Consider the following 22457-nt stretch of genomic DNA (forward strand, 5'->3'; position numbering starts at 1 on the left):
CAAAATAATGTTTATTTTTTTCTATATAATATTTGTAAACTATCTGTTCACTTCTTCCAGCAATGCACCCACTTCCAACATATCTAAATAGTAGGACTAGGTAACTTCTTTCCTAAAATAAATGTTGCGCTAGGAGAACATCTTTTCTGTATGTTGATGCTGGCATAACCTTTGTAAACAGCATTATTTAAAGAGAAAGTCGCTTAATACTATTTAGGTATCTATTAGGTATCACCATAAAAAGGAATCAATAAAACAAATAATTATTAATAAACAAATGTTAATATTAAAATTTGTTTTCAAAATGCTTAATCTTCATTGGGGCAAGTTGTCACAACTGTGACAAATTACCCCAACCTGTGTGACAACTTGCCCCACAACAATTTTCAGAACATTTATTTTAATAACATTTTATTGGGTCGAGCTTTTTGAAAAAAACTACTTTCAATGTGTAACTAATACACAGAGATATGAAACAGTGTAATGTTAGACAATCATCTCAAAATTATAAGTGTTTTTCAACAAAATTAGGCCTACACAAAAATAAAATTCCACTTTCCGAACAGTCAAAAACAATGAATCGTGATAATTTTAAAATGCGAAAAGGTATCGACTTCATTTTATAACTATTTGTAAATGTTTCCGTAAACATCTCAGCTGTAGTTTCACATTTTTGATAGCACATCACATTATATCGATATAGTGTTTGTGACAACTTACCCTTGTGACATTTCACCCCACCTTCCCCTATATACAGAGAGAGAGAGAGAGAGAGAGATTTATTTTACAACTTTTTAAACATAATGATCATCTATGAAATAACAAAACAGTGATCAAAATACATGTTTGAAAAAGGAAAATCTGATAGTAAAGAAAATAAAGTTTATATCTAACTATCAAGAACAAAACAACAACTAACAAACAAAATTGAAACATTTTCTCTCTCTCTCTCTCTCACACACACACCGGCACCTTCGATATGGCCTGGGGTCACGGAGGTTAAACTCACACACATTTACTTACACGTATACTTAAAGAAATGTTTGGTTGTGACACTGCCATTTGGATGAACAAGATTGTTATAGTATACGACTACAGATCTGTGAAAATTTCTTTTGAAATAAAAAGTTTTATGCTACAGTATTAGCAGAATGGACAAAACAGACTGGCCCTCAACTGTCACTCACTCAACTGTCACTCATTAAGAGGGATTTTTGTCACTAATTACAAAAAGCGGTCTGAAAAAGAAGATACGTAGCCCATATATAGTAGTAGTTTTACAGTCTATGATTTAGTGGTAAGTTTTCTCAATTAAATTTTAGGCCTTTTGTTGTCCTCCTTTGCAATACTTTGTTCTCTTTTTCTCTCATCCTTTGGGAGTGCCGGTGTCTGGTAACTTGAATCTTTTTGCAAAGACGTCGTTGATCTCTTCAAATGGAACCAGATCATAGATTTGTATTAATCAGATCTATGACTACTATGAGGACTGCACCTATATATATAAATTTGTACTGTTGCACCATTTAAAGAAATAGTCACCACGCGTAACTTCCTGTTTTTTTTTCAGAAAACTGAACTTTCTTTACCAGAGAACTGTTTCTGTTTCGAAGAATCTAGATCTAGATCATAGAACTGATGTGTGTAATATTTTAAGACATATTTTTTGACAACACTAAGTTGAACAACACATCAAGTATGCCTGGTCCAAAAAAAGCTCCTAGGTCAAAGGGAAATGTTAAGGTATTTTTTTTTTTTAACATCTATTAGAATGATCTAGATTCTAGATCTATCATCTATGATCTAAAAATTAAAAACAAATCTAGATTTAGATCTAGATCTATAGTAAAGTGCGAAGTTCGAGCGCATTAAGCCCGCTGGCAGCAATTTTCAAGTTTGGATTTTTATAGCACCGTAACGGTCTAACCTATGAAAAAACTGATGGTATCTCTGAATTCCTCGTCCTTTTTTCTTTAAAAATAGATTGGATTTAATGTATCACTAGGCTTAGTTAAAATTAAATACGAAGTCAAAGAGGTGTAGGGTAAGTATCGCCAAGCGTACTTTTCCTCGAGCGGATTTTTCCCCAGTTAGTAAGCTCGATCGGGTTGGTGGAAGGTTCGAGCAGATCAAAGTAAATATATCTAAAAACATGTTTTAATATTTAATTTTTACTATAAAGTCATTTTCTTTTTACTCCAGCGCAAGAACACTATCCATTGCACCATTTGCGACCCTCCACAACTTCAAATAGTCTCTTTGAGCTGATGAACCATCAGACTTAAAAATAGCCTTAATCCCATTACCCATTTCCTTCACTACCGGGTAGTAAAATAGAATAATTCCACACCTCCTGAGTTTGACCTCACCATGAACTTAGCCTTTACAAGGAAAAGGAAATAGTATGTGTCGGAAGTACTGAAAAAAGGTGCATGCGCAGTAGCAATATAGTAGTAATTTGGTAAACATTCCAATAAAAAAGTTATAGCAATAAAAAGTGAACTGTTCGAACCTCTTGTCAAATCGGGACTGCTCGAACTTCGCACTTTACTCTAGCTGCCTATTTTAAGTTTAAATAATAAATAGCAAACACTAGCAATGATAATAATAATTAATATATATAATAATATACATATATATATAATGTATTTTGATGTTTTTCAGCCTTCTAGCAGTAGTCAGGCTGCTCAGCTTCTGGATGCATCTGGCTTCACAAATACTGGTTTCATTGGATTTTCAAAGGAACCTGTTTTTGTGCCTGCTAGTGAAATATTTGATGACGCTGAAGCTGCACTAGATGGAGATATTAGACTTGTTTTGAGAAAGTTTTCTAAAAGAGATACTGTGACAAAAATAAAGGTTAAATTTTATGTACATGCTTTAGACATTTTTATCATTTAATTTTTTATTACATTAAAATTCTTAAAAGAGGCCCTTAACTTCCTTAAGTTCAGTAAATTGACTTTTTTTTTTTTAGTGTCCTATTAAAGGGGAAAAGGTACAATTATTTTATGTGGTCTGTCACTATTTCCTTATGTCTGACACATTTAGATCTCAAAAACCAAAAATGCTAAATAGCAATATTGAATATCTTATCTTCTTATCTTATATAATACAGACGTTACTTCAAAAAAGAAGATGATTACGTCCTACGCGTCATGCATTTAGTCATGCATATTAGCCAATGACTTAAATTCTGCCAAGTCACTGGTTTTCCTGGCTAGCTCAGGCAACCCATTCCATGCTCTAATAGCACTAGGGAATATCTGATAGCTCCCTATGTTATCTTGTGATAGAATCATTGAAGGTGCATAAAGGATTTAAATGTTCATTTATAAGCAGGTAATTCAGTTTACTTTCATATCTTCAGAATTACTATTTGTGTTGCAGGCATTGCAAGAATTCATGTCACTGTGTTCAAGTAAAGATGTTGAGCTTATCAAAGCTGTTGTACCATTTTGGCCAAGAATCTACAATAAATTGGCAATTGTAAGTGTAGAGAATGAAATAATTCCAACTTTCTATTGATACTTACCTCCTTTATTTATGTTTATTGCTTAAAATTCTTTTCAAATGCCATTTCATCACATGCTTGAATTGTGTCAGTTTAGCATGAATAACTAGATAAACATAGACATGCCTAGAGAGTAACAAAAAAAAATCATTTCTTGTATTTTGCGTGTGGACTTTATTGAGCTTTAGATATACATTTTAATGTATTTTTGTGTGTGATCATGTTTAATTCATTTTATAATAAGTGTATTCTTAGTATGTAAGATTATCTTATAAGATATTGTTTTTACATTTAAAGGATGTGGATCACAAGGTAAGGGAGCTAACACAGAGAGCTTTGCTTGTACTTGCTGAAAAAACAGGAAAATGCATAGCCCCTCAACTAAAAAGCATTATGGGAATTTGGTTAGTTAGCATGTGTGATACCTACCCTACAGTGGCATCTGCTGCCAATAATGCATTCACCAGCACCTTCAATACACAGAAACAAGCTGAGGCCTTGATATTCTGCAGAGCTGAGGCCCTGGAGGTATATAGATGATGACATTTTTACTTTTATTTTGTTATTAATTTTGTGATGAATACGTTTAAAAACATATTTTTATTGATACATAACTTATGCTCTTCATAATATACTAATTAATGAGATTCTTTTTCTTTTTTGTTTTCTCTAGTGTCTAATGAATAACATTTTGAAAGCAACACCTCAAACACTCAGTGATACACAGTAAGTGGGAAGAGTCTTCTAGAACTGTTGCTTTTAATAAACAATTTAGAAAAAAATATTTTCATTTTACCAGTTATTTAGTTCTCATCCAAGTTTGTGACAACCATGGATCTATTAAAGTTGATTGCACCAGTTGCAACAGTTAACTCATTATCATAGCCATCACATGTTCAAGCTTAAAAGATAAGTTTCTAAGGGAAGCTATTTCTATGTAACTTTTTCACCACAATCATGACAAAATAAACATGATCACAGAACTATTTCAATATCATAGCAAGTGACATAATAAACCTGTTAATAATAATGCTGTTGTATAGAGATAGTCTAGTAATATTTTACAGACTTTAAAATTAAATTTAAAACAAAAATATTTCAGATTTTCATTGTAGTTCTTTCTAAACAACAGTTTTTTTCTTGCTTGTCCATCCTAGTATGTTTTTCTAATTACATCATAAACATTGTACTTTCATTGTTCTTTATGAATTCATTCAAGGACAACCAGTGAAGAAGATATGCAGTCCAAGTTTGAAAGGGTTGTCAGCTCCAGTCTGCTTGCGTTGAGGAAACTAATCATGTCACTTCCTCCTGACACAGTGGCATTAAGTTTAAATGAACAGTTGACAACTTTACTAGCTAGTCCAGCATTCTGGAAACACACAAAATCTTCAGTGTCGCTGGTAAATTTATACAAAAAACTTATAAACAACTGAAAGACTGTTGGATTGTCATTTACACGTTATTACACGCTGATGAAGTTCACTGGATAAAAATTTCTATGTCCAGAATCATGATTTAGCTGCAGTCTAAAATGTAATCCAAGGCTCTGACTAGATCCAGCGAAGAAAGAAATAACATGTAAATGACAATCTAACAGTTCAGCCCAAAGATGATTAAGGCCTACAATGTTCCGCTAGGGTGACCCACTCTTAGCCTTGTCATCATGTCACCAATATGTTGAAATGGTGTTTTGTTGAAAATGTAGATCCAGATATTTTATGTAAATTACTTGAAATCTTATTAACTGGAGTTCGATTCGTACCACACAACGCATATTAAAGTCTATGAATAACTTGATAAGATTTTATAAACTTGAGAAATATTATTTAATACACAATAATAGGGCACCGTCCTAATGTCACAGTTTAAAAGAGTGAGTTTATAACTAACTGTCATATTCCCATAATTCCTTATTTTGTTAATATCCCATCATTCCCTAGTTCCGTCTAAAATAGTCTGTTTATAGTCTCGTCACTCAAATGAAATTCCCTATCACCTTACCCTTATTCTAAACCTATAACACTGCATAAGAAGTTCAGATTTGTGCATTGTAAATATCTGAGTGAGCAATATTATATTTTTATTTAAACTTATTTGGGTAAATTTTGCTTAAGTTAAAAATCTTTAAGAATAAAATATTAGATGCAGTAATGATTATTTTTTATGATTTATAATGTTATCATTTTGTTTAATTTCATTGTGTAGACCTTGTTTTTAATGATTTAACTGTATGGAATTTAGCTCTTGTAAAGGAGAGTAATCCTTGAAGGATTACGGGCACGACATGGCCTAAATTGTGCCGATGTGCCACAAACTCAAAACTCAAACTCTCACTAAATGACACCATTTAGCACATTTTTTTTTTTAAAGTTTTATTTTTTTAAGAATAACAAAAATTTAAAAGACTCTTTTGTGTGTGTGTTTCCAGATTAAAAGTGCAACTCTAAGCTTATTGTCTGCTGTCTGCCAGAGATGTTGCAGTGTTTCAGCCAGTGCTATCAGCAAAATAGCACCTTTTGTGGTATCTAATTTAGACTCCACTGAGCCGATTATGTTAACATATACATGGGAAGCAACATTATCTATGATTAATGCTCATGAGGTCAGAACCTTTTTTTTTTCAACTGTAAATGAAAAAAAATATGAAAGCAGATCAAAAAGAGTTAACTTATTTTAGGGATTAGCAGTTTACAGTGTGAAGTGTAGCTATTGCAATGACCAGCTACCTTGATTTTTCTCCAATGATATCTTGTATTTCTTATATGTTATGTGGTTGGACTAAAAAAAAAAAGCCCTCAAAATTAAAAAACAAAATTTTAAAAAATCTGGATTTGAATTGACCTAACTGCTGTACTTCTCAATAATCGTAACATACCCAAAAAAAAAACAGTGATCATTGGTATTTAATACTTTGTTTAATTAGCAATGTTGCTGATGTAATATATATATATAGGCTAAGTTTGAATTTGCTTTATGCTCTATTAGTATATTTATTGTCAAGTTAGAAAAAAAAACTATTATTTATTTATGACCCATTTAAAAGAAATATTAATTTATTGTTCTTTTTTTTTTTTTTTTTTTAACTTAAGGATTGCTGGACCTATATAAACTGGCAGAAAGCTGTTTGGCCAAAGATCAAACACATTCTTGAAACTGGATGTTGTGGTCATGCAGGAATAGTCTCCCCTTGTTTACTACCTCTCCTCAGCAAAATACCTAATCCAAATTACAGACAGTTTTTTGATTCATTTCGAACTGGGTAAGGCAGAAAATTATATTTATATAGTAGTCAAAACAAAATACCTAATCACAATTACAGACAGTATTTTGATTCATTTCAAACTGGGTAAGGCATAAGACATTGTATTTATATAGTAGTCAAAACATATATTAAACTTTTGAAATTTACCAGATGAAAAACATTCTTTACACAAATTAGAAAATTGTAACATGATTCTATTATATTATTAATTAATAAAAATCAAAAACCTATTACATCAGTATTTAGAATTTGTTAGTAAATATAATACTACATGTTTATTTCTTATTGAAGTTTGTGTGAAACTAAAACAGTACAGAGTCCATCAGACATCAATGTTCTTGTGAGAGGCTTTACAGAATGTATCCACTACAGTGTTAAACATAGTTTTGAAGTGGTTAATGACTCATCCACTATTGAAGACTTAGTGTTACATCAGGTTTGTCACTTTTTGAACAAATATAAAGCTTTAAGAATGTAGAGAAAATTGATCTATAGTTCTATATCTTTTGAAGTTAACAGGTTTTATCTACTCATGTTTCAGTTTCTCCTAGTTGTCGAAGCATCACTGTTGGAACAACATGTTGTTCTCTCTAAAACAGACATTTTTATTAGTCTTGCATCTTTGTTGGAGTTAGTTGAAAATATCTCGCCCAAGACAGCATCTCAATTCTGGATAGAGTTAGCAGCTTTTGTATCTGAGAGATTTGATCTAGAATACTTGGCAGCAGTAGAGAAAAAACTAGATTTTGCTAGCAGTCCACAGACTCCTCACATTTTTTACAGTGTTGTATTGTTGATGCAGGGCCTAGTGTTCAGAGAGGCTGCCTCTGGTGTGAAGGAAAGAGTTAGATTCACCCAAGAAGAGACAAGAAAAACAACTTTGAAAAAATCAAACCTGACAAAAACTAAGTGTAAGCTGTGTCCATCTATGGAATCTTTCATAAAAGATGTTTTTATCCAAGTTTTCACTCTAGCAGCAGCCAGTCAGAAAGCATTTCAGCTGTACATGAACTTGTTGAAAGATTTGTCTTCCATTCACATTCCCATCCTGGCTATGCAACAATTAAATAAAAGTGTTACTTTGGATCCAGCCCAGCACTTCCCTGAACAATCTGTTGAACATTCAACTCAGACATTGTTTCCCAGTGATGATGAATATCTCAACTTTGTATTTCAAAAACTTGTTAAAACATTACTACTAGTTTCTAAAGGAGACTTTCCAGATTCCAAGGTTGAAACCAAGTTCACAGAGAATTTGATACTGACTATTTTATACACTCTCTGCTATGTTGAACATGGGGAAGGAACCAAAGTGCTCTTATTCATATTGGATGTGAGTATTTGTAAGTTAATAATATATAAATGATTTGATCTGATTTTTATAGCAGCCATTAAATTGTAATGAAATTATAATGACATTCATATTTAAACTTTTTTTTTCTTCTGTTGTGTTAGAATCTAGGGGATGTTGGTATGAAATGCCAGTTCATAGAGCATCTATTGGGATGTATAGAATCTATTCCATCATGCAAAAACTCTCTTAATAACTCTCAATTATTGGAACGTCTAAGATGTGTCACAAATGAAACTCTAAACAAAGCAGATGCCAACAATCACTTAAATATGTGTGCCTGGAAAATGTTATCTGCAGTTCTGGACTCTCTGGACCTTTGCACATGTAAGCTAATTTAATTCACTTACTCTTTGGACCTTTGCACATGTAAGCTAATTTAATTCAGTTACTCTCTGGAGCTTTGCACATGTAAACTAATTTAATTCAGTTACTCTCTGGAACTTTGCACAAGTAAACTAATTTAATTCAAGTTTTTTTATAGTTAAAAATTTAAGGTGAGAGATATTTAAGATGCCCCATTCAGAGTTCACTCATGTGTAATTGACTGGCTATTGACATTTAGCGGCTGGTGATTGTAGTTGTGAAGTCCCAACACAATGAGTTAATGAATCAACAAGTCTATCAAAGATTTGATGACACAGAGTTTTTAATCTAATTACAATATTTAATATACTTATCCCTGCAACCAAATAATTACTGAAAAAAACAACAACTGCATAATTTAGTAACTCATTAAGTCCAGGTCTACAATGAAAACACTGGCCTTTGGGCAGTTTCTCCATTCTAAAAAAAACCTCTCTAAAATCACAACAAAAACATACAATCCCTTCCATCTTAAAAGTAATTTTCTCACAACTAACTTCATGACAAATACAATACAAAATGAATATAGTGGTTGTGTTGGTCTATCTTGTGAACTTGTATGTCTTACAGAAGAGAATTTTTACATTATCCACTTTGTAAACTTGTAGATATAAATCTCAAAGGAAACTATTACAATGACAATCATTGGTTAATAAAAAGAAAGCACAACATATTTTTTATGGCTTAGAAAAAATTCCATTCCTGTTAATTGTATGAACCATCTTCTCATACTTCTGATAATGATAGCTTTTGCTTATTTATAGTCTCAAAATAAATTAGCATTTTAAACAAGTCTTGTTAACCTAAAACTTTGCATGTGATCATAAATATATTTTGTTAAATATGCAATTTGTTTCCCTACAGACGAGATTTTTACAAATTCTTCTATTGATATTGTAATGTCTGGAGTGTTGACAACTCAGAAGCAACTTCTTCAGAGCAATAACAGTTCTTCCAACGATGCAATGTTTTTCATCACTCATGTTGTCAAAAAATTACTTGCTAGAAAAGAGGTAAGCTATTTTGTATTTGATCTTAAGCTGATGCACGTGAACAATAAAAGTTAATATATCTATACTATGTATCATTATTCTAAGCCTTCTGTCTGTACAGGTATGGACACAAGTACACCTTGGAGAACTAGTTCTGAATTTTATTTCATTGTTATTGACATTGGAAAATGAAGGTATGTTCAAAGAACAAAATCTTGTCAATGGTTAAAAATGTAATATTTTTTTCTTCTTTAATTGTTGTCTACTATTCCAAAGCAAGTTTTAGCAAACACTATTATTATCATTCATAGACTTTTTGTAGTTGCTTGTTTATAAAAATTTTTAAGAAATACAATGTATTAGTTCAATGCAAATTAACATACTTAAGAAGTGAGAAAAAAAAAAAAGAAAAACTTACCTTTTAAACATTTTGCAATTGTATTGTATAGATATTTATTAAAGTAATGTTTTTCTGAAAGGTCTTGTTATCTATAAATAGTTATGTTTATTTCAGATCTAATTAGTGAGATCAAGATTGTTTGGTTACAAGGATTTAGTTTGGTCATAGAGAAAAAATCTGATGCAGAAATACAGGCGCATATCAGCTCAATGAGTGTACTTATTAAAGAAAAGCTGTTGACTAAACACAAAATATATTCATGGTAGGATAATTATTTCAATCGTCTTAATTCTCATTGCTTGACTAACTTAACTAATTTTAAAAAAGTAGATATTAAATGTAATTACATTTATTCACTGATATTTGATTGGGTGAGGATTTGAATGGTTTAAGGTTAAATGTTTGACTTTTCATTAGGAAAGGCTGATTCAATACAATCTTGTTATTTCACATATTTATTGTACAGTACCTAATTGTTTATGATTGCTGATTTAGTTTTGACATCTCCAACAGTTTGCCACTAATAAAGAGCATTATTAGCAGTTCTGTTCAGTTGGTAGCAACAGGTCAGACTAACTCTCAATCTTCATTAGATATAGAGTTGGATAAATCTGCACTGTCAAACATAATAGACGTTTTCTTAATTGAGGACAACAGTCAAGTGGAAACATTCAGAGAAGTAAGTAGTACTAAAGTCACCAATACTATAAAACATCTATTATTAGTGCTGTTAATTGTTTGAATCTCTTGAAAAATAGCTACAAGGTATCCATAGTTAACTGTCAACTGTTTTTTGTTTTGATGTAAAGACACAATGCTAGTAGTAGTAAAAGAATTATCAAGAACTGAAATAGTTGGATATAGGACAGAAACCGATGATGCAACAGTTTTAGGTTAGGGACTTGAAGTGTTTGTAAATAAGCTCTAGAGGGTTTGTCACTAAGTCTAGGCAACATTTTGTCCCTAGTATTGAGTATGATTTCCTGTGAACTTGCATTGATACTATTGCTATTAGATCCCTACAGTAACTGTATTTGGAACAGTTAAAAAAAAACAACTTCTATTGAAAGGAGTCTTCTAACCATTGCTGTAGTATTAGAGGAGTCCAATGAGTTGATGTGGGGGAAGCTCTTTTATTTAGACTTGAACTTTTAAAATCTTTAAAAATATTTGGATGTTTATTTCATTATTTTGTTCTCTTTTTTAGTTTGTTAATAAAATTAAAATGAATATTGTTAGCTTATTTGTTGTTCCTATTTGAGACTATCATTCAACAAGCATTAAATATTCATGGGCCACTTGTATGTGCTAAATATAAGTGGCCCATAATATTTAATGCTTGTTGAATCGGGGTTATTCATGGAATATCAAAACAAAACATGAAATTACAATGAATATACATTTGAAAATAAGTTAAATCTTTGAATTTGTCAATCATTTTTTTTAAAAAGGTCAAAGTTCATTAAACTACTTTGTGTTGCCTCTCTCTAACCTTTGTTGAAACCAAAATACTTGTAAATAACTATAACACAAAACACTTGCTTGTTTGGAAATAAATAAACTAATTCACTAATAGTGGATCAACTCCATCCATTTTGTATGAATTTCACAAGCACTTTGTTTGTTTTATTATTTTTTGCTTCAAATTTGTTTGATGTATTCCAATAGAAAGATTTTGAACTAATGTTTTCAAAGATGTTTAATGAATGAATTCTTATTTTTACTTTTATAGCTAAATTTTCCATTGTACATTATATTTTCTTTTTTACTGGATTAGTTTTTAGTGTTAATTTTTTATTTTGACTAGGTTAATCTAAATAGGTAATATATGATGCTAATTTTGATATTCAAAAAAAATATTGTTATGTTTAAGCTTTGGGTTTAGACTAACTTTTCTTTTATTTTTATAATATTCTTAATATAAAATCCAATATTCTAATTTTCCTTTTTCCAGGTTTGCAATTATTACTACTTGAGTAATATGCTACCATACTTTCCTTGTGGCTCAACATCAGTCTCTACAACATCTACAACATTAGATACCTATGCCATTGTTAGCATTCACAATACTGAAACAATTACGCTATACAGAAATATGAACAATGCTGGAGTCCAGCACAGTGAGCTTCAGTGGTCCAGAATACAGCTGCTATGCTTGATAGAACTTTCACATAGGTTGCTGTTGTTAGAGGGAATAATGACAATAAATCCTCTGGTAATTACACTTTAATAGTAATACTTTGATTTATCTGGTTGCAAGATAATTGTTTATTTTAATTTGTGTATGTCTGTAATTTTTGTTTTCTTTTGGAGGCTTTGAAAAACTTTGACTGTGATCTTGTAGAGATGAAACAAAACTTGTTGCGATGTTTAAAGAGTCTCTCAAAAGAACACTTAACAGCTCTAGTGTCACTTGTCTTAGAAAGGTAAGTTTATTTCACTTTAATTTCTACCTATATGTATGAACCCTAAAATAAATACATAACAATATCAAGCCAAGTGCTAGTCTTGATTACGCCATTGTAAGATAGGTTTTATAAACAAAGTGATGCTGGTAAAAGTTTGATATATTTGGGCTACTAAATGAAGTTTCAGTTTTGTCTTCTAATTATTCTCATATGTCTTACTTAACTAGGACAGGAGAGGACTGGGCCACATATTGTTATGGGCTACAACTTCTGCTGGAATTGATAGCAAAAGATGAAGATCACCCTGAACTAGAAAAAGAGCTGTTGAGCCTGAAAGGGTATTTCCTGACCAGGTTTGTACATAGTCTACAAATTAAACTTAAAAAACACAAATCACTTTTCTCAATAATTTTTATTTTGTTATAAAAAGTGTTATGAAATGTAATTTTTGTTTGATTTTACATGTTATATGTAGGGCTAGAGTTACACAATGCACGATTGATGGCTTATTGGATGTGACAATAATTATGTCATGACAATATAAGACTAGGGTTAGGATAACAACAAAATATAATAAGCAGTTAACATGGACACTTCACACTGGTACCATCAATCTAGTGACAGACGATGTTGACTCCATCTTGTAACTTAGAAAAAGCATTTTCTTCATCTTCTACTCTTGTTTCAGTCAGTACGTTGTCTCAATCAGTACGTTGATCTATTTTTATGAAATATAGCTGATAATAATCATACTCGTACAACATTCACTACATAACAAACCTTTCACAATATATTATTTATATAAAAACTTCTGTCTCATAAAATAGCTTATACTTTAAGATATTGTTTTCTATTTTTCAACAGACTTGGTCTTTCTGAAATAAAAGAGAAATTATCCAACATTTCTGAAGAAAGCTTATCGAATGCATTGGCTAACAGTTTAAAAACTTTATTGGATAAGCAGGATATAAATGTGGCAGATTTAGCAGGTATAAAAAGTTTGTTTTATTATATTGGATAATTATACTTAAGATTTCCAAAGTCTACAATTATATTTTTGCATTTTAGACCATGTAGAAAGAAACAAAATGGATTTTAATTTTGAAAATTAAGTTCATACCTTAAATATAAAGGAATATTTTCATGTGATTATCAGATAACTTTTCTGGATGGTTAACTATGGCAACAGATTACAACATTTTGAGTGATCGGATGAAAGAATCATTTTTTCATCATATTGTTGATACTGTGAAGCTTCTAAAAACACAAAATATCCAGTTGCTATCTGGAGGGTAATGAACTGAATTTAGTAGTAGATAATTGACTTAGTTTTGATTACAACAATACCTTTTTTTTTTTTTCTTTTAGTTTGATTTGGTTAGAACAGACAAAAGTAAGATGTAATGTCTTTTTGTTTGTTTCTCAAAATTCTTTGACTCCTGCTTTTATGAATCTAATATTTTAGTGACACTAATGCATCAGTCAAAGATCTTCACTGGAATATCCAAGTATCTAGATCTCTTAGAGTTATAGCTTTACCAGGCAATCCAAAATATTGGGAGTTTACACTTTGTTCCCTGGTGGAGTGGATACAGGTATTTCTTTCTTTTGTTATTTGCAAATTTTTATACTGTGACACAAGATTATATATAAATGTTGGCAATGTGATAATGTAACTAGTGTACTGCATTCATATATTCATAGACAAACACCTCACCATATTGTTATTATTAGTGTAGCTCTATAAATGATACTTTGCATTGTGAAAATAACCCTAAATTTGAAAAAGAAATTTTGCATCCATTTTTTTTTTTGTACTGTATTGTTAGGTTAACCCGAGGGTAAAAACATCTTTTTGCAAATTTTTTTTTTAGTTGAATGCTGCACACTTTAAGTCCTATGATGTTTCTTGAGTTTAGATTTCATATATTTTTGTAATGTTCATATTTCAAGCCTAGAATTTCACAAATCAGGCAATAATTATTAATTGCACATTTTTAGCCACTTGTAAGTCCAAGGGTAACATCATTTATATCTCACTATCTTTTGAATAAAAGACTAGCTGGAAGGTTAACTTCTCAACAACTGAAATTTCTTAATTTAAATACCGGAAACTAATAAATAGGTTCAAAATAATTCTTAAACAAAAGATAAGCCTTCAACGTGTCTGAAATATAGATTAATGAGAAAAAGTATAATATTTTATTATTAAGATAACACTTCATACCCATGAAATAAATTTCCCTTTTAAAATTTAAATCTCTGTAAGTACAGATGAGTTCTTAAGTGTGTTGTATAGTTCCCAATATGTGTTGAGTTATAGGAATATCTATCTGGATGTACACATCCAGTTCCCTAGACAAACACTGCTATTCTCTCTACAATGTTCCTCTTACAAAATTAAAAAGTTAAGGAAGACATTTGTAAAAGAGATTTTTTACAATGTATTTATCTAATTTAATTTGTTCAGATAACAAGCTCTCTTTATATTTCTTTTTCTAACAGTTCTTACTGGAGAATCAAGTGAACCAGAGCTCAGATTATGGAATCAAAAGTTTACTGGTTTCTGTGGGAAACTTGTCCTACTTGGCTGCTGACACCTTTTCAGCTCAAAGTTCAATAGTGACTGAAAATTCCAAAACAGAATGGGAGGAATTTTTTTCTGAAGCTGTTTTCTCCCCCTTGTTGCAGATATTTGTTTCATTGTGTAAGTGTAAATACTTTATCTCAGAGTGTTTCTTTCTTACAGAGTGTTTCATTGTGTGAGTGAAAATACTTTATCTTAGAGTGTTTCTTTCTTACAGAGTGTTTCATTGTGTGAGTGTAAATACTTTATCTCATAGTGTTTCTTTCTCTCAGAGTGTTTCTTTCTCTCAGAGTGTTTCTTTCAGAGTGTTTCTTTCTTACATAGTGTTTAATTATGTATTCTCTCAAAATTGTTTCATTGTGTAAGTACTTTCATAGTATTTGAAAGTACTTTCTTTCATAGTGTTTCTTTTCTTTCTTTCATAGTATTTGTTTGTGTACGTTCTTTCTCTCATAGTCTTTCGTACTCCAATTAATATTCTTTTTTACAATTATATAATTAAATTATCCTAAAACTTCACTTTTTGGCTTTGGCTTTTTTAGGTGCAGATAGTGTTAGCGATTTCAATCCATGTTGGACCTTGGTGCTAGAATCTGTTGCATCAGTAATAAGCCTATGTCCAGCCTGGATAATGTTAGCACACCAGTTACCTGCTCGTTTAACTACTACTGATATGTCCAGCCTACCTGACAATGTTAAAACCTTGCTGAACCACATAAGTCCTCTCCTGACATTTAGACTCAGATCTGTTGAGGTGTCAGCTTATTTATTGCTCTGGAAGTAAGTCGTTTTTACAAAGCTTTACAAAACTCACTCTGTCTGTCTATCTGTTATAAAGTTTGTACATTCATTCTTGGATCAAATTGAAAATTTGGACAATTATTCATTGGCATAAACAAGACAGGAATCAATAAAAATATTTAACCAGTCAATTAATTACTGGTAATGATTTATTTTGTTTTCTACCAACAAGGGAAACCCTAACCCTAAATTAATCAGTATTCACAGATATGACTAAATATGTAGGTCTTTGTCCCCTTAGATAATTGAACAAATTTTTTCTCTCACACCCATTCTCAAAACAAGTTGAAACTTTAAAAGCAATTATTTATTGTACCCAACAAAACATGAATCAATAAAAACAAAAATAAACCAATTAGTCAATTAATTATTGGTTATTAATTATTTTGTTTTATATTGAATAAAGGAGATAGCTTCTACATTATTGAGAGATATAGTTGTAAGTGTAGAGTTCTTTTCTTTAGATAAACTTTGTTTTTTGTTTTTTAAAAAAGGATTTATATTTATATTTCGCTTTTTAAAAAACTTTTTTAATGAGAGAAAAACTTTTTAAATAATAAAAAAACAATGTTCAAGTCTATTAAGTGGCTTTTTTTTTCCCCAATCCTTTTACATATGCTGTTATTTGACTCAACAAAAATATGTTCTATTTGAATGAACAGAATACTAGATGAGCTTCCAAAACATGATAGTGGTCTGGATGAGGAGGATAAACAAAATGAAGAGACAAGGTAAAGGGATGGCAGTAGTGTAAGGACAAAAATAAGTCTTCAGTCCACTTGACAGACTTTGGTAAGAGATGAATAACTGATGAACATTTGGGAATTTTATTTTTAGATCACCACCAGAAGCTTTAATCAAAGTGATTGAATCTAGTGGACATTTCCTGAGCTTTCTTAAAGTGATACAAATTGATGATCATATTGTGTTAGATAGAGACACAGACGAGTATGCCCAAACCCTGGGTTATCTTCTTGCTTGGAAGTTGGTGCTTCAGCTTTTTAAATTATCTACAAATCAGGTTTGTAGGCTTTTTCTTTTAATTCTTTAATGTACCAATACTCGAAAAATCTAAATGACTCTAAATTACAATATAGCAATGAAAATATGTTTTTAGTTGAAAAAAAAATTGATGCAGCAATTTATTTTAAATGCATTCATTTCAATTTGTATGGCTAGATGAGGGCTAAATATGCTCAATACTTCAAGGTCAACAACTCAGTCAATTGTCTGCTTGATAATCTCTTTAGACTTATGCCTCAACATCCAGCAGCATCAATTTTAAATTTTGATTGTCCTGTTGAAGTGAAAGGTTAGTGTGCATATTTGTAAGCTCATTAGGTCAAAAGATTTTTGCAGGTTTAAAATATTCTAAATATTGAGGATTGTAATGTCAAATTTCAGCTGAGGTTAATGACACTGAGCTGGCTTGGTTCTCATTATGTGTCTATCGTCAGTGTTTGGAAATTCTTCCTGCACTTGTGAGGAGTTGGTGGGTTGATCAAGACAGGAAAGCAGCCAACTTTATTGACAGGTTAGACAAAATGGAGAGAGGAAATGAGAAAATAATTTTGAAAGCTTGTTGAGAAAAAAATGCAAAAGTTTAAAAAAAGAAAGTTGTTCACCTTGTATTTCTATAATTGTGAACTTATTTTCTCAATGTTGTCATTTCACCAGATTTACAAGTGAATATCTAAGTGCTGGACTCATCAGGCAGCAAATCCTAGCAGCTCAAAATGTAGACAAAGGAATGGAAGAAATAACAGTTAGTCAATTATCACCATGTTTATAAGATTATTCATACATTTACAAGCAGTAATATAAGAAGTTTTTATTAGGGGAAATGTTTTGACTGTTAACAATAATCAATAATCCTATTAAATTATTATCAGCTATTTTACTTTTAATGACCTAATATTTAGATTCGAGCTCGTCCTGCTGCAAGAGAAGTACTTGCTACTTACACGATGTCAGAAGTGACCATCAACATGAGCATTCTACTACCTGAGAATTATCCTCTTGGTAAACTAGAGGTGACCTGTGATAAAAGAGTTGGAGTCTCTCAAGCTCAGTGGGACCGCTGGCTTCTTCAACTTAATATATTCCTACAACATCAGGTATTGGGATAACATTCACATAAGACCAAAAGCTAATCTTGCTTACTTAATGAAGATTAAAAAAAAGGGCTCTAGCCAAAGTAAACATATATGTTTAGTTTCTATCACTATTTCTTTTTTAACCTAAAATAAAATCTCATCTTTTGGGGCATAGGGATGCATGGGTCACTGCTAGTTTAATGTATAAATTCTAAAACTTATATGTTGACATTTTAAATAATAATTATTTTTTAAAAATTGTTTTTTAGCAGCCCCCGAAAGGGGAAAAGACGCTATTAGTTTTGTGCGAAATGTCTGTCCGTTTGTCCGTCCGTCCCGTTTAGATCTCGTAAACTAGAAAAGATATTGAAAATCCGACATAACAATATTTTTGACCATTCAAAGTTCTGATGCAACGACTACTTTTTTTTTTTCTGAAAGCGAAAAATCTAATTTTTAAAGTCAGTTATGCAAGCAGTTTTTTAAAGAGAAAAAGCTAATTAGTATGCATTATAAGTTATACCTAGATTAAAACGAATAGTAATCTTGTAAACTTCATTTTCCTGAACTTTTTTTTTATTGCGAAAATTTTTTAAATTTTTTTTTTGAGCCTTCGAATAAGAGATTGAGCCTTTTCAAAACAATTACATCAATTATAAGACTTCAGTTAGGCCAGGATAGGCGTGGTAGCTGAGCGGTAAAGCGCTTGGTTTCCGAACCGGGGGCCCCGGGTTCGAATCCTGGTGAAGACTGTGATTTTCAACTTCGGAATCCTTAGGCGCCTCTGAGTCCACCCAGCACAAATGGGTACCTGATATTAGTTGGGGAAAAGTAAAGGCGGTTGGTCGTTGTGCTGGCTACATGACACCCTCGTTAACCGTATGCCACAAAAACAGATGAACTTGACATCATCTGCCCTATAGACCACAAGGTCTGAAAGGGGAACTAGTTAGGCCAGGTTCACATCTAACTTTGCATTCACTTGCACCTATCCTTTGATCTGCTGTACCATTGGGGCACTACACTAGATCTGTAAACCTTCTTTCTCCATTCTTATCTCTAATTTGTCTTTGATATAATTTCATTTGGATGTTCTTTCTGAAAATATTGAAGCCTGCCTGGGTGGACCACTTCGGGGGCCGATTTTGAGTTTGTGTAACCTTGTTTTTCTTGTATTTCAGAATGGAAGTATTGTTGAAGGTTTAAGGCTGTGGAAGGGAAATATTGACAAAAAGTTTGAGGGCATTGAAGACTGTATGATATGTTTCTCTGTTATTCATGGAACAACTTTTCAGTTACCAAGACTTACTTGTAGAACATGTCGTAAGAAGTTTCACTCTGCTTGTTTGGTAAGTTCAAATGAAATGTTCATTTCATTTCTTTTTGCTAAATCTCTTCAATTTTGTGTTAAAGAAACCAATGAGTCAAAGTAAATATTTCATTAAATCTTGTGAAATTCTGTTAGGCCCAAAATCCATTTTATAAACAATTAAGAATAACATTTTAAAAATATAGTACTATACTACCAAGGGTACTTCACAAAGTTAAAGTCAAGTAACATAAAACAGGCATGGGGTATGATGAACAGAATGACAGGAACGTAGGTCAAATGTAATAATAATCTTGTTACAAGAGAAGCTAAAACATCTATCGAGCTAAATGACTTCTACTGCCATTTCAACACTAACAATTTAATTATTTAAGACTTAAAACTCTTGAAGATGTAAAGGTTATCTATTTAGGAATAGCAATTAAGTAAGTCTACAACATATTCATAAAGGTTATCCTAGTAAAAGCTGGTGGGCCTGATGGAATAAAAAAGCGAATCCTAAAAGAATTTGCTACACAACTAGCGGAACAAACCTTTTCAAGAGATTTTCTATACTTCATCACTCAACCACAAAATACCATCTGAGTGGAAGTTGTCCATAATTGTTTCTGTACCAAAGGTTGCCAAACCAAAGGAAATGAATGGCTTTAGACTTGTTTCAATTGCTTTCTTTGTTTCTAAATGTTTACAAAAGCCTGTTAAAATGTTTCTTTTGAATGATCTTTTTACAAAGTTAGACCGTTAATAATTTGCTTACCAGAAAGATCAAGTTGTTGACGATGCCATCTTTAATATTTTAAATAGTGTCTAAAAACTCCTAGACTTACTTAACATATGTGAGATTGTTATTTATCAATTTTTCATCAGTGTTCAGTATCATACATCTTCAGTTACTTATTGAAAAAATGAAAAACATCTGAAGTATTTAAGTTTTAATATCACTGCCTGGTATGGCAATTTGAACATTAAAAATAAAAAATAATTTGCAGAAAATCATAAATGCTACTAGCAAAGTCATTCGGACAACTGTTTGAGTGAAACATTCATGAGAAGGCTAGAAAGATTTTCAAGACAAGAATAACATTTAAAATACTTTTTAAAAAGGCAATACCTTAAAAATGCAGATTATAGAGTGATTGTTCTTCTCTTCAAAATTATTGAATGTTAGATTACAAAACAATGGAACATTTTTTTTACACCACCCCCTTTTCCCCGAGAAAGAATCCTGGTTAAGTGAATGTATAGATCTAGTACACTTGATAATATTCCAATGATAAGAATTTATATCTAGACTTAGAAGACGATGCACACAATTTTCATTTTTTACTTGAAAAGTGATAACTGTGAAACTAGAGTTTTCACTGTATGGCCAATGAGCCAGTAATTCTTTTCTCAGTGATATACACCAACTTTTAAATTTCTAGAAAAATTGTTAGAGCTGTTTTTGAGACCAGGTTCCGCCCTCCATTAAGTTAAGACTTGAATAGAGGTATTGTTATAAAAAAAACACAAGATACCATTTGCAAAAACAGACACAAAAAACTCCTTTGTTCCCCTGGCAATCAAATGATTAAATAGAATTGATCTGATGTCAAGATTTCACGTTACCTTTGAGTGAAACTTGTGTGAATGTATATTTTGTTTCTATATTTTTTTTAAAGCACATGTTGTAAGACAAATAATAAATATTATTATTAGGAAATTGTAATTTGTCACTTAATCTAGTTCTTTCACTAACACAATTATTAGAACTTACTATAAACTGCTATGTCATTTCTACTCAACAGTACAAGTGGTTTAGCACCAGTCAGAAGTCTTCTTGCCCACTTTGTCGTAATTTATTCTGAATATTCAGAGACTCACATCTATTCCCGTCAGTATTTCTTCTAAGAAACCAGGTCAAGAGCTGTCTTTGCAATGAAGAATCATTTGTTTTGAGATTTGTAATTGTAAATGTTATGTGGCATAATAGATTATTTTTTTTTGGGGTGGGGGGTTCAGAGGGCAAAATTTTTGTTTTTGCTTTTTAATATGAAATTTCAAAATATTACTAAATATAAAAATTATATTTTCTGTATGCATTATTTAGAAATGTGATTTGCATTGTTTTAATCACTTCTATATCAATAGATATAGATCCAAGTAAAGAGTTTGAAAAGTTTGTGAAAGTTAATCTTATCATGGTCATTTTTGTTTATTTATTGAAATTATGAATAAAAATGCAAGTCATAATGGAACTTTTGTATTTTTAGTTGTTTTATAGTTGACTTAGATCTACATACTTAAGTTACAAAAGCTATATGAGAAGCAGACTGTAGAACTGATTGTTGTCTTATAATATCTAAGCTGAAAATGTGCATCAAGTCACTGAGGGGACCACAACAAAGAAAACAAGCACATGGATGGAAAAATTCTGTCTAGGGTGTGGCTCAATTGAATACATCATCACCAAGCAAGATTCCAAGACAACAGCAAATACTTAAGCCTTTTCCTGTTTTTAAATGGTCTTAAGCATGTCTGTGTGCTGGCACTTACACTATTTAGTAAAATGTTCACAGACATTCAAAGAAGCTTTCTGCTAAGAAACTCTAACACAAGTCTATTCAACACTCAGAGACATGATGCAAAGACCAAAAGTAAACAAGGTTACAAAGACAGTTTGTGTGGAAACACAAACTGAAAATCGTCCCTCCCAGGCAGGTTTCAAAATTTTCAGAAGAATATCGGTATTAAATTCTATCAGAAGTAGTCTACCCAGGCAGGTTTCAATATTTTCAGAAAGAATATCATAATAAAATTCTATCAAAGGCAAATGACAGAGAAGAATGGAGAAAGAAGGTTGACAGATCCTGTGTGGTGCCCCAAAGGTCCAGCAGACCAAGGGATAGGTGAAAGTGAATGTGAAGTTACATGTGAACCTGGCCTAACTGATGTCTTATAATGATTATCTAATTGATCTTATTGTTTTGTAAAGGGTCAATCTCTTATTCAATGCATGAAGAGAAAAACATTTTCGTAAAAAATGTAAATGTTATAACATCCTTTAGTTTTGTGTTCTATTATGTGTGGAAGGCTGTGTGTGTTTTAAATTATGTACAACTTATTTGCATAGTAAATTTTTTTTTTCTTTTAAAAAAAAAGTTAGTATTTAGTATGACAGAACTTACATAACTTAGCAATACAATTGTAAAAAATAATATTTTTTATCAAAAATCTAAAACCATTTGCATAAATGTGTTTAAAAAATGGTAAATAGTACCATCTCCCTTACTAAAAAGCCTCCAGTGTTTGTTACTATTAATAGTGAATAGTTGTAAAAATGGTGTATTTTTATGAAAAAACTACTTGCA

The 22457-nt window shown here is 31.3% G+C and overlaps 1 protein-coding gene across 1 annotated transcript; it reads left to right on the forward strand.

Moving 5' to 3' along the window:
- Nucleotides 1-1589: 1589 nt before the first annotated feature.
- On the forward strand, nt 1590-22232 carry LOC106057631 (E3 ubiquitin-protein ligase listerin-like). The gene is made up of 31 exons (XM_056032989.1): nt 1590-1740; nt 2662-2856; nt 3388-3486; nt 3809-4039; nt 4185-4237; nt 4731-4914; nt 5943-6116; nt 6604-6773; nt 7068-7212; nt 7318-8109; nt 8232-8454; nt 9358-9506; nt 9607-9679; nt 10000-10147; nt 10399-10564; nt 11840-12100; nt 12199-12311; nt 12521-12646; nt 13158-13282; nt 13450-13585; nt 13759-13888; nt 14799-15000; nt 15423-15660; nt 16344-16412; nt 16519-16702; nt 16861-16993; nt 17086-17215; nt 17359-17446; nt 17604-17798; nt 18959-19126; nt 20895-22232. The coding sequence occupies exons 1-31, from the start codon at nt 1696-1698 to the stop codon at nt 20952-20954; spliced, it is 5205 nt and encodes a 1734-aa protein (XP_055888964.1). The 5' UTR covers nt 1590-1695; the 3' UTR covers nt 20955-22232.
- The last annotated feature ends 225 nt before the right edge of the window (nt 22233-22457 follow it).

This window comes from Biomphalaria glabrata, chromosome 6 (genome assembly GCF_947242115.1).
Source record: "Biomphalaria glabrata chromosome 6, xgBioGlab47.1, whole genome shotgun sequence".
Classification (NCBI taxonomy): Eukaryota; Metazoa; Mollusca; class Gastropoda; family Planorbidae; genus Biomphalaria; species Biomphalaria glabrata.

What these genes read in the sequence shown, in the direction of transcription:
- LOC106057631 (XM_056032989.1), top strand. Translation starts at nt 1,696, where the DNA reads ATGCCTGGTCCAAAAAAAGCTCCTAGGTCAAAGGGAAATGTTAAG. An exon ending in CCCTGGTGGAGTGGATACAG is followed by an intron (nt 13,889 to 14,798) that starts GTATTTCTTTCT and finishes TTTTTCTAACAG; the next exon opens with TTCTTACTGGAGAATCAAGT. An exon ending in GCAGCCAACTTTATTGACAG is followed by an intron (nt 17,216 to 17,358) that starts GTTAGACAAAAT and finishes TCATTTCACCAG; the next exon opens with ATTTACAAGTGAATATCTAA.